The sequence below is a fragment of the Felis catus genome, chromosome A2, assembly GCF_018350175.1.
Source record: "Felis catus isolate Fca126 chromosome A2, F.catus_Fca126_mat1.0, whole genome shotgun sequence".
Lineage (NCBI taxonomy): Eukaryota > Metazoa > Chordata > Mammalia > Carnivora > Felidae > Felis > Felis catus.
In genome coordinates this window covers 65,063,726-65,077,016 of record NC_058369.1, presented here as the reverse complement: position 1 = coordinate 65,077,016, position 13,291 = coordinate 65,063,726, and the positions used below count along the sequence as shown (strand labels likewise).

Here is a 13,291-nt window from a genome sequence, read left to right as displayed (position 1 = left end):
ATTGTGTGACTTTGGGCAGGTCGGGTGATCCAGTCTCTTGTTTTCTCTCTTCTGCAACCCTAAGGTTGTAACCCAGCTTTTGCCTGGTATCCTGTGTAATGACTAGAAGTACCTAGTTATTAGTATCTTGGGTTAGTCTTTGTTCTGGATACATTGTTTCCTCCCTTTCACATACAGTTTGTAAGCTTACGGAGGGCAGAACTTATCAATCAGTACACATACATATGTGGATATATAATTACTTTATAGCATATGTAAATAAATGCTGCTTTTATATACATGCGAATATCTGATAGAGTTCATTTCAATGCAAGGAGATTAGGAGTGCATGAAGTACATGGAATTGTCAGTCTCCTCTGCCACTTAGGCAGCCGCACAGTTGGTGACCCCTGGTTAGTCCAGTTCACACACTAAGAAGGTCATCCTGGCATCTGCTGTCAACAAACACCAGACGCAATCACTAGTTATGCCCCCGACAAACTTCAGTGATTCTGTAGGTAAATTTTGATGGTTTTGCTCTGTTTAGAAAATATTTTGTTATTTTATCTCAGTGTCGTGTAATTTAATTACTGTGTTATTCCTTTATTAGAAAACAGCACTACACAAGTAACATCCACAGGAAGCCTTATATTCCAGAACTTTGAGGAGGGAATGAGTGGAGTTTACACCTGTTTCCTGGAGTATAAACCTACTGTGGAGGAAATTGTGAAAAATCTTCAACTAAAATACGTTATATATGGTAAGAAGTGCATTTAGTTGTATGTTAACATTTCTTAACGTTTTCAAATATTTAAATATCTTTAGGTTTGTCTTAAAGGGACTTTGTTATTTTTATTTTTATTTTTTGTCTTTTAAAGAAAAACTACTACTTGCCACTATTTTACAAAGTGCTGCGTAAGTGTTAGTGGTGAGGGCAGACCTTCTTTTCTTCGGGGGAGTGTTGATATGAACGCAGATAAATTTAAGCCGCTGAGTGAAAATGGGGCTGGAAATCATGTTTTCAAATTTTTACAATATTATAGTTTATACTGCTGTTAAATTCTGAGTTTCACTCTTGGTGGCACATTGCCATCCCCCCAGACGGGAGCATGAAATGCCACCATAAATCCTTCTCTAAAAGCAGTGTGGTCTGTGGAGGTATGAGATGGGGAGAGCTGGGTGGGTTACTCGAGTGGCCGGGAGAGCAGCGTGAGCAGAGGTTGCTTGTATGTCCCCTTTCACCGGGGGAACCTGCATGTGGTGGATGGAGTTGGGGTCCTCCGGGATGCACCTGTCTGATCTCCAGGACCTGGGCCTGTGCTGCCTTTCCGGACAGAAGGCTCTTGCAGATATCGATTAGCTAAGCATCTTGAGGAGAGGAGGTTGTCCTGAAGTCGCTGAGCAGGCCCAGCGTCAGGGTCCTTAGCAGAGGAGGCACGAGGGCCATGGACACATAAAGGAGACGTGATGGCGGAAGGAGAGGCCCCCGTGGTTTCCTCTGAGGATGGAGGAGGGGCCGCGGCCAGGGAGAGCAGGAGGCCTCTAGAAGCTGGAGCTGGAGGTGGAGGTGGCAGAGGCCTGGAGCTTCCAGAAGGAGTGTACCTTGTAAGATTCACTTTGGACTTCTGGTCTCCAAAACTGCAAGATGATAATATTTGTGCTATTTGAAGCCACCGTGTCTGCGGTGATCTGTCACAGTAGCAACAGGAAACTAACGTACCATCCTTGTCACAGCTGGGTTGTGGAACGCGCGGCAGAATTATTAGTGGTTTCCTGATGATTTTCAGTCACTGATGAAACACTGTCCCATATATCCAAAGAAAGGCATAATTTTTTTATGAGAAACTATGTTAACTTAGGCAAAAAATGTTTAAACTTTTGAATGTGTCACACTTCCTTTTTGTTACATAGTTTTCCCCATCTTGTTATTTCACTTGTTTAAAAGGAATATACTTTGAAATCTCTTCTAAGGGTATATTCACACATGCCTAAAATGAATGCTGGTTTATAGTAATGATGGGTGTAGCTAATATTTATTGAGCGTTCATTATGTGCCAGGCAGTGCTGTGTTTCCGTGGGATTAGGGCATTGATTAAAGTGCCGTATTTGTATTCGACTCACTCAGTCCTGCAACAGACCTGTGCAGTGCATACTGCCATGTCCTGTCTTGTGCAGAAGCACTGAGGCACTGAGTGGTGAAGCGACTCACTCAGGGCCTCACTGTGCGAATGGGGCGGAGATTCAGATTTGAATCTAGGAATTCTGATTCCGGAGTTGGTTCCACAGAGACCGCAGGATGACGCCTCATTTAATAAAGCCTGACTTTGGAGACCTGCTATTCTTGTGCTTAAAACAAATCATGTAATTCGTTCTATTTCAATTATGGAAAGAGTCCAAATGTCTCCTCAACTGACGAATGGACAAAGAAGATATATGTATACAATGGAATACTACTTGGCAATGAGAAAGGATGAAATCCTGCCATTGGCAGCAACGTGGATGGAACTGGAAGGTATTATGCTAAGTGAAATAAGTCAGTCAGAGAAAGACAGATAATATATGTTTTCACTCATATGTGGAACTTGAGAAACTTTTAACAGAAGACCATGGGGGAAGGCAAAAAACAGTTACAGAGAGGGAGGGAGGCAAACCATAAGAGACTCTTAAATACAGAGAACGAACTGAGGGTTGATGGGGGTGGAGGGGCGAGGGAGAGGGGAAAATGGGTGATGGGCATTGAGGAGGGCACCTGTTGGGATGAGCATTGTGTGTCGTATGGAAGTAATGAATCAGGGGAATCTACTCCCCAAGCCAAGAGCACACTGTATACACTGTATGTTCTCCAACTTGACAATAAATTATATTTAAAAAAAAGAAAAAAAGATCCACTTTAATCTTTCTAATGGCCACATGGTATTCCAGATTTGATTACTCCTCAATTGGTGATCGTGGAGTTTGTGTCACATTTCCCTTCTTCAAAGGGTACTGTATGGAACAGTTGAATAAATCCCTCTCCCTGCTGCCCCCACTGTGTATGTGTGTGTGTGTGTCTTTTTGTCTGTGTCTCTCATCTATTTCTATGTAAACACACAACCCACACATTTTACGTATGTATGCATGCATGTACGTATGTATTTGTAGTATTCCACCATGAGGCACACTTTATTTTTTCCAAATTCAAAAACAGACGAAATTAGGCTATCAATGGAGAAACAATGGGGATAATCACCTCTTTATTAATTAGTTTTGATAGAATAAATTTTAATCCTAGAAGACTTGTTTTAACTTAACGTTAGACTATATTACTGTGGTCCAGTATATATATATTATAGGTCCGTATAGTTATTACCATAGAGTTAATGTGATCCCATTTTATCAAGCCAATTACAGGTGGTGAAGATTTAATTTCACTTAGTTTCCCTTCTGTTAGAGCATCTCTACTCAATATGAGATATTTTAAGACAGTGAGTACCACGACTATGGCAAATTTAGGCAAGGCTACAACTTAAGTGAGCCATACTTATTTTTCTCTATTTTATATTTATTATTCTAATATTATGGAGGGTAACATGTTTAAGTTTAGTTGGTTCTCCACGTGTAACCATAATTTGAGCCCTCTTATTAAGTCTATAGAGTTTGGCCATTTGGCACATTTTAACAAATGTTAAAATAAATTTATATTAAACAGGCACAAAAGCCATCAGAGCCCTTTTAAAATCTTTTTATATGTAAAGTTCTTTAATATATACATTTGGTACATATATATTTTTTAATTTTTTTATTAAAAATTTTTTTAATGTTTATTTACTTCTGAGAGACAGAGAGAAAGATGGAATGTGAGTGGGGGAGTGGCAGAGACAGAGGGAGACACAGAATCAGAAGCAGGCTCCAGGCTCCGAGCTGTCGGCACAGAGCCCGATGTGGGGCTCGAACCCACGAACTGCGAGATCATGACCTGAGGTGAAGTCAGAAGCTTAAGCGAGTGAGCCACCCAGGCGCCTCCCACTTTACCCATTTCTTGACCCTTCACTACCTGCCTGTGGCAACCACCAGTCTGTTTTCTGTATCTGTGAGCTTCTCTTTTTTAGGTTACACATAGAAAAGAAATCATACAGTATTTGTCTCTCTCTGACTTACTTCATTTAGCTTATAAAGCCCTCAAAGTCCATCCGTGTTGCCACACACATGCACACGCAGCCCACAATTTCTTCAGCAGGGGACACAGTTGGCTACTGTCAATAGTGCTGCAGTGAATATGGGGGTGCATATGTCCTTTTGAGTTAGTGCTTTTTTGTGGGTTTTGGGGGGGGGGATAAATATCCAGAAGTAGAATTTCTGGACCATATGGTTGTTCAGTTTTAGTTTTTTGAGGAACCTCCGTACTGTTTTCTGTAGTGGCTGCACCAGTTTACCACCAAACAGTATGCAAGGGTTCTCTTTTTCCCACATCCTTTCCAGTACTCATTACTTTTTGTTTTTGTTTTTGTTTGTTTGTTTGGGTTTTTTGTTTTTTTTTTTTTTTTTTTTTTTGGTTGGTAACAGTCATTCTAACAGGTGCGTTTCCCTGATAATGATGTTGAGCACTTTTTCATGTACCTGCTGGCCATCTGTATTTCTTTGGAAAAATGTCTATTTAGATCTTTTGCCTATTTTAAATTGGATTGTTTGTGTTTTTGCTGTTAGTTTGTATAAGGTCTTTATAGATTTTGGATAGTAACTGCTTATCTGATACATGATTTACAGAAGTTTTCTTCTACTCAGTAGGATGCCTTTTTATTTTGTGGATTATTTTCTTTGCTTTGCAGAAGCTCTCTAGTATAATATAGTTTCACTTGTTTATTTTTGCTTTTGTTGCTTTTACTCTTGGTGTCAGGTTAGAAAACTTGCGAAGGTACTTATCACCTATATTCTTTTCTAGGAGTTTTATGGTTTCAGGTTTTACCTTCAGTTCTTTAATCCGTTTCAAGTTAATTCTTGTGTGTAGTATAAGATAGTGATCCAGCTTCATTCTTTTCTATGTGCATGTCCAGTTTCCAGCACCATTTTTTGAAGAGACCAACCTTCTGTCATTGTATGTTGTTGGCTCTTTTGTTGTAAAATTAATTGACTCCCTATGTGGATTTATTTCTGGGCTCTCTGTTCTGTTGGTCTGTATCTCTATACCATACTTTTTACATTACTGTAGCTTCGTAATAGAGTTTGAAATCAGGGAGCATGATGATGCTTCCAGCTTTGTTCTTCTTTCTTGAGATTGCTTTGGCTATATGGGGTCTTATGATTGTTTGTTCTATTTCTGTAAGAAGCATCATTGTAATTCTGATAGGGATTTTATTGAATCACATTGATTTGGGTAGTGTGAACATTTTAGCAGTATTGATTATTATAATCCCATGTACGTGGAATATATTTTCATTTATTTGTCCTCTTCAGTTTCTTAATGTCTTATAATTTGGAGTAGAGCTAAAGTATTTCAGTTTCTTGAGGTCTGGTTTATCAAACTTGGTTATTAAGCATCGTCCTATTTTTTCCTAAAGCCTGACAATGTCACTTTTAATGTTAATGCATTTTCAGTTTTTTGTGTGAGGCGTGAGGTTTAAATTGTTTATAGGTGGATATCCACTTGCACCAGCTTCGTTTCTTGCAAAGACTGTTCTTCCTTTGATGGATTGTTTTTGTACCTTTGTCAAAAACCAGTTGAGAATATTTGTGAGAGTATTTCTGGGTTCTCTAATTTCTTCCATTAGTTAATAGGTCTGTCCCTCTGCCAGTACCACATTAATTAATTACTATAACTGTATAGAAACATTCAATATAAGGTAAAGTAATTCTAATTCTCCTACTATTCATTTTTATGAAGATTGTTTTTGTGTTTTTTGGGCCTGCCCCTTTCCATATAAATTTTAGAATAATCTTGAATGCGTCTACAAAGTGTCCTGCTGGAATTTCTATGGGAATTACATGTGGGAATTTCTATGGGAATTACTCTATAGATAAATTTGGGGGGAATTGCCACCTCTACTATGGTAAGTGTTTCAATCCATGAACATGGTTTATCTCCATTTACTTAAGTCGTTCTTCATTTCTTACATCTATTAATTTTCTATTTTTATTTCTTTCATGTATGTGTTCAGTATGTACCTAAGTATATTATTTTGTTCTTTGGAGCAATTTTAAATAGTATTAGGTTTTAAATTTTGGATTCCACATGCTTATTGTTGATATATAGCAAATGAATTAGTACTTGTGTCTTAATCTTATAACCTGCCATTTTAACATAAGGTTAGTTAATAGTCTAGAATCTTTTTATTTTGTAGATTTTCTGTGAGACAGTCATGTCATAAGCACAGAAGGACAGTTTTGTTTTATTTATTTATTTTTCAATTTGTATGCCTTATTTTTCTTATTGTGGTGGCTAGGACTTCTAATAATTTGCTGAATAAGAGTGGTGAAAGCAGACATCTTTGCCTTGATTGTAAATGTGATGTTAGCTGTAGTTCTTATGTAGGTTCCCTTGAGGGGAGGTTGAGGAAGTTTCCTTCCATTCCAAGTTTGTTGATTGTGTGTGTGTGTGTGTGAGAGGGTGTTGGATTTTGTCAAGTGCTTTTTGTCTGCATTAACTGATAATTATGTGGTTTTTGTTTTGTGTGTTATTGATATATTGCATTAATTGGTTTACAAATGTTAAACCAACCTTGCATTTCTGGAATAGATAAATCCCACTTGGTCACAATGTATAATTCTTTCACTATGCTGTAGGATTCAGTTTTCTAGTGTTTTGTTAAAAGTTTTTGGCATCTGTGTTCATAAGACATTGGTCCATAGTTTTCTTGTGGTATCTCTTTTGTGTGGTTTTGCTATCAGGGTAATACTAGACTCATAGTATGAGTTGGGAAGTTTTTCTTCCTCTTTTGATTTTGGAAGAGTTAATTTAAAATTGTTGACATTTCTTAAAATATTTTCTAGAATTCTTGAGTGAAGACATCTGGACGTTGGTTTTTCTTCACTCTATATACATATATGTATGTATGTATGTACGTACGTATGTATGTATATATACTGGTTATTAATTCTCTTTGTTTATTGTAGCTCTGTTTAGATCTTCTGTGTTTTTATTGAGTCCGTTTTAATAGTTTGTGTCTTTCTAGGATTTTTCCATTTTATCTAAGCTAATTATTGGCATACAGTTGTTCATAGTGTCCCTTTGTAGTAATTTTTTATTTTGTAAGGTCAGAATAATTCTGCAATAATGCTGTTTCTTTCATTTCTGGTTTTGAGAATTTGAATCTTCTCTTTTTCTTGATTACTTTAGCTAAAGGTTTATCAATTTTGTTCATTTCTTCAAAAAACTAGGTTTGTTTCATTGCTTCTACTGTTTTTCTTTTCACTATACCATTTATCTCTGCTCTAAATTTTATTATTTTAATAATAATAATTTTCTTCCTTCTGTTTGCTTTAGGTTTAGTTTTCTCATTTTTTTCCAGTGCCATAAGGTTAAAGGTTAGATTACTGATTTGAGATCTTTCTTTTGTGATAAAAGCACATTATATGTACACGCGACACACACACACACACACACACACACACACACACACACACTGCTAAGTACTGCTTTAATTGCATCCCATAGATTTTGTCTTTATTTTAATTTATATGAAGATATTTTCTAACTGCTCTTTTGATTTCCTTATTTGACATATTGGTTATTTAGGATGCTATTGTTTAATTTCTGTGTCTCTGTAAGTGTCTCAAATTTCTCTCTTACTCTAATTTTATTCCATTTTAGAGAAAATACTTTGTATTTCAATCCTTTTAAGTTTATTGAGATTTGTAGTGCAGTATCTGCAACATCTTTGAGTATTTGAGTGTGTGCCATGAGCACTCCAGAAGAATGTGTATTCTGCTGTTTTGGGTGGAGATCTGTAGATACTTGTTAGGTCTGTTTGTTCATGACACTACCCAGGACTTCTATTTCTTTGTTGATCTTCTGCCTAGTTGTTGTATCTATTATTGTAAGTGGGTGTTGAAACCCCCAACTAATAATTGTTGTCTGTTTCTTTTTTTATTTGTCAGTTTTTGTTTTGTTTTGGTACATTGTTCTTAGGTGTGTCTATGTTTATAATTGTTCTGTCTTACTGAAGGATTGTCCCTTCTAACAAAATGTTCCTTTTTGTTTGTTTGTGTCTTCTAAAGTCTCTCTTACCTGATAATTGTATAGCCACTTCTGCTTTCTTGTGTTTGCTGTATGCATAGTGTATCATCTTTCACGTTACTACTTTCTATCGGTTTGTATTTTTTTTAATATAAAGTGTGTCTCATGTAGCCACCAGATAGTTGATACTGCTTTTTCAATCCAGTTTCACAGTCTGTGAAGAGACTAGACAGTATCATTTTTGACTGGATAGTGTCATTCCTTTACATTTAATGCCATTTTTATATCATTAGATATACTCTGCTGTTTTATTTTTTTGCTTCATGTGCGTTCCTGTATTTTGCATGAATTCTTTGGAATTAAAAGATTAATTCCTAATGTAGCATTTTAAGTAGTGATTTTTCACTTTGTATTTGAGTTTTATTTCCTGATTGTTCTGAGGATTACCACATACATCTTAACCTACCTTGCAGAGTCAGCTTGACATTTATACTAAATTCCACTGAGATGTAGAAAAGTTACTCTTACATATACATATTCCTTTTCTCTGCTTTTTGTGGTATAAATATTATGCGTGTTACATTTGTAAATGTTACACAACTATCAATAGATAGCTCTTATTTTGCATAGTGTTATGTGTTTCTGAAAAGCCAGAAACAGAAAGGAGAGCACGTGTGTTTGTAGGTTTATAGCTTACTAGCCTTTTTGTTGCTCATTTTTTATTCTCTTCATTTGTTCCCATGTATTCAAGTTACCACCTGTAGTCATTTCCTTGGCCCAGTGTAGGGGACCAGTGGAACATCATACACAAATCCTTTACACAGTTGCTTTTTCTATCAGTAAAAGGAAAAAAGTAGAAGAAATATGCACTTATTCTGTCTTTGTAATGACATAATTACCTTTACCGGAACACTTTGTTTTTGGTGTGGATTCCGATTACTGACTATGGTCATGTTCTTTCACTCTAATCTGAAGAACTGCTTTTAGCTGATTCCTTCTTCTGCCAGATCACAATCTACTCTTGAGCCCCTGAGTCCATTTTTCCTTTCAGTGCTTTCATTTTTCAACTGCAGAATGTGCACTTCGTTCATTTTATATAATTTCAAACTTTACAAATATTAGTTATGTGAAATTCTCATTATACCTTCCTTCTTTAATCATAATTTCCTTTCGTTATTTTAACATATTCATAACGGATGCTTTGAAATCTTTATCTTTTAAATCCCACATCTGATCATTCTCGCAAGTGGTTACTGTTTCCTACTTTTTTCCAGGACATGAGTCATTCTTTCCTGTTTCCTTGCTTGACTCAAATTTTTTTCAGAACCTGGACTTTTTAGATAGCCTGGAACCTGCCGCCCTCCCCAGGCTTGTAATTATTTGATGTTTGTTTAGCAAGTGCCTAGATCATTTCCATGAAGTTCGCAAGTGTCTAGATCACTTCCATGAAGTTTGCTCCTCACTCACCATAATGTGAAGTCCCCCACCCCCAGCCCCTAGTTTGTTTTAGGAATGGCAGCAGTTGGTTTTTAGCAATGCCCTGGGCATAAATTCCTCTGAAGGCTGATCCAGTGAAGTATGCCTTCCTTTGAGGGGATATTCCCCTGGTCAGCGTTTGAGACTCTCTCTGACCCCAGGATTGTTGCTTGCAGCATAGACTTCCGGAGTTGCTGTCTGACAGACTAGGCAGCCTGCGTGCAGTTCACCTGCCCCCCCAGGGAGTCTATAAGTCACCTCCCCACCGTCTTTCCCCAGACCTCCTGGGTTTTTGAGACTGCCCCGAGGTTCCAGCTTCCTGGCACTTTATCTCCAGTGATGCCTGTTCCTTCCAGAAGAGATTCTGAGCTCTCTGCTCTCCCGCCTGCTCCTGCCCCCTGGCACATCCTCCCACCTGACCCGCAGTCTGGAGCTGGGGTGAGGACACAAGTGCCCCCCTGCTGTAGGAGCTTGGCGGCCGGGGAGGGGTAGCAGCAGCATCTCTGGGACCCCTGGGTTTGCTGCTCCAGCTGTGGACCCCTCACCGTGAACTGGGCCAGGGCAGTCAAGGGCAGCGAGGGCCCCCAGGGGGCATTGTCAGCATTGCCACAGCCAGTGTCGAGCCTCCGTGGCATGAAGTGCTGGCCAGTGGAAGAAGGGAGTCGTCCCCTCCCAGCTGTCTCAGCCATACTCACCTGCACCTTCCCGCCGGGAGCAGGTAGTTCCGCTTGGCAGGAGAAGTGCCGACCCCCCCTGCCCCTCCTGGGGGGCTGCTGTCTGGGGGCTGGGGAAGAGGGCGCCCCACATTCTCATCTGCCCAGTCTGGAGTGCTTTCCATCTCGCTGGGCCGAGAGGGGAGGGAGGTGGAAGGTCTGGGTTCACCACCCCGGACTCCCTGTTCTTACTGACTGTTAGGAGATTTTTTTGAATAAATATTTTTTCACTTTTCTCTTTGTCCTAATGTCCCCCAAAACTCAGTTCCCCTCTTGGTGGGTGTTGAGCCTAAAGGCACAACTGAGCCAAGAATAGGAAAAGGAAGGGTTTTACTAGCAACAAGTAAGGAGAACATTGGGGATCTTTCCCAAAGCAGAGTCTCCCAGAATTGGGGTAAGTCATCAGGGCCAGCGGCTTCCTCAGTTCTCTGGCTTTGGTGGGTCCAGAATCTGAGCACTCGGAGGGCTTTAGATCCCGCAAAGGTACCTGAAGCGTGTGCGGCGGGTCAGGCTTCACTTTTGAGTCTGCACGGGGAGTTTTAAAATATGGGTTTGTTTTTGTTTGTGTACAGATTTTTTGTTTGTCTTCCTACCGACAGTATTTCCATTATCAGAAAAGAATAGTAGATAATAGTTTATGAATATCTTCTGGCTCTGTTTAGTACAAGAACATGCTTAGTCTGCCCTAGTTTGTGCACACTTTTTCCTCCCCAACCAGCGCCTCAGCCACCAGCCTGTGGATTGGTCTAGGATTGTGTTGGCAGGCAAATGGCATTTCACCTCTTTGGTGGTGCCTCATCTCCCCTACTGCCACCCAAAAGTGTGTTTAAATCACTTGGCATTCCCCGCCAATAGTTTGCAAGTCCACAAAATGAGTGGCTTTGGACTCCGTCTCTTAGCTGTTTTTCAGCTTTGACGTTTTATTTCGATTCTTTTAAAAGCTGGTGATGGAATAAAATGCAGTGAACTGCTGTCCGCTCATAATTAATTGAGATATTTGTCAGAACTAACTAGCACCGGGAGTTTTATCACCTATTTATTGTCGCTGATATTGGTGCGGTTTTGGAATGATGGTGGTTCGGAGCTGTTGGCCAAGAAGAATTCTGGAGATGTCTGGTGCAAAAAGGTGGTTTTATTAAAGCACAGGGACAGGACCCGGGGGCAGAAAGAGCTGCACTGGGTTTATGAGGATTGACTGGTTCTATAGAGGCCTCCAGAAGGACTTCGATGTGCTAAAGAGGACTCATAATGTCCCTGAGGCCTTGCTGTTGTCAGGCTAAGGCTGTTTTCCCTCCAGGAAGGCATTAACATTAAGACAGTTGGGAGTTTATTGGAGGAATGTTTTATTCTGCCTGTCTCAAATATTTGTCAATGGGCTATACTATTGACAAATATGTGTAACATTTGAGAAACATTAAATATTGTCAGTGGGTTATAAAGAAATTTAATTGGGGGCACCTGGGTGGCTCAGTCGGTTGGGCGTCCGACTTCGGCTCAGGTCATGATCTCACGGCCCGTGCGTTCGAGCCCCGCATCAGACTCTATCCTGTCAGTTCGGAGCCTGGAGCCTACTTCGGATTCTGTGTCTCGCTCTCTCTCTGCCCTTCCCCCACTCACGCTCTGTCTTTATCAAAAAAAGGAATAAACGTAAAAAAAAATAAAATAAAAAGAAATTTAATTTTATTTACCATTTCCTTCTTGTCTTTGTTTCCCACATCACTGTGGAGAGGAGGGTGATGTTGGGGCTCCAGGAAACTAAGTCTATGGGTTTCTGGAGATTAGGCTATTGATAGGATTGCCTTTTTCTTGTCATTTACTAAGGTATTTGTAAACTGGTGGAGACTCATGTCCTGCGTGACTGTGATCGCTTATCAGTTAAATTGTTTTTTCCCTTTCATTTGTTCTTGGGCAGTCAGGAGTGCCCAGGAATGTCACGCAGAGCCCACCTTACTGGGGGTGGGGGGGTGTTTGCTGGGTGTCAGCTCGCCTGATGCTCCCTCAGCAATCATTAGACTGTCTCCTGGCCTGTTAGTTCCTACACTCTTTCCTAGGCCAGCAGGGCCTAAAATAACTTTTCATACGTCTCAGAAACTGTCGTTCTTTTTCTGGGAACCCCTCTCTCTTTCTGCTTGCATTAGGACCATTTTCAGAGATTATAAATGGTTGTTTTTTAAAAATAATTTACGTTATTTTTCATTGGGATGTGGGCTTCTGTTTCTCCAGCTGTCATGTCCTGCTACTATAATTGTTTTAATAATATTTTTAATAGTCATTACTTTATTAGATGTACCATTTGTTATTTAGTAGTAGTTTGTTTTCAAATGTTTGACGGATTTTATTTATTTAAAAAAATTTTTTTTAATGTTTATTTTTGAGACAGAGACAGAACATGAGCAGGTGAGGGGCAGAGAGAGAGAGAGAGAGAGAGAGAGAGAGAGAGAGAGAGACAGAATCCAAAAGCAGGTTCCAGGCTCCAAGCTGTGTTTGATGGATTTTAATTGTTGATTTGGATTTTGATTTCTTTGTGTCAGAGCATGTGGTTACATAATATATGTAATTATTATGGATTTCTTATCATCTTTATTTTTTTGTGTCATTTCAGTTATATATTGAAATGGGCAGGAAAAACGTTCCCCATTTCAGATATTGTAATGGCACTTGATAAAACTGGTAGATTTATGAGAAACATACTATTTGTTGCTTATAGCTGGTAATTATATGACTATAGTTTATTCTAAGATGAATATTAAGAGAACTTTCATTCCTAAGTTTGAGGAAGAATAATATATTGGTTAAGGGCGTAGAGTCTGGGGCAGGTTTCTCGGTTAGAATCTTAGTTTTGACACCATAGGCATGGGAGTGTGACATAACCCCCGTATCCCTCAGTTTCCTCAGGATGGGTATAAAAATACTATGAACTTCTTCCAAGTAATGATTTCGCTTGAGTAGTTGCAGTGCATTTGAATTGCTTAAA

At 39.3% G+C, this 13,291-nt stretch overlaps 1 protein-coding gene across 3 annotated transcripts in view; it reads left to right on the top strand.

Moving 5' to 3' along the window:
- ZPBP (zona pellucida binding protein) overlaps nt 1-13,291 on the top strand; it is a 112,250-nt gene that overhangs the window by 19,111 nt on the left and 79,848 nt on the right. For all 3 annotated transcript variants that reach the window (XM_023250153.2, XM_006929088.5, XR_006594055.1), the window contains one exon: nt 590-739. In XM_023250153.2, coding sequence (XP_023105921.2) covers nt 590-739 — 150 coding nt within the window. The remainder of the gene's footprint in view (nt 1-589; nt 740-13,291) is intronic.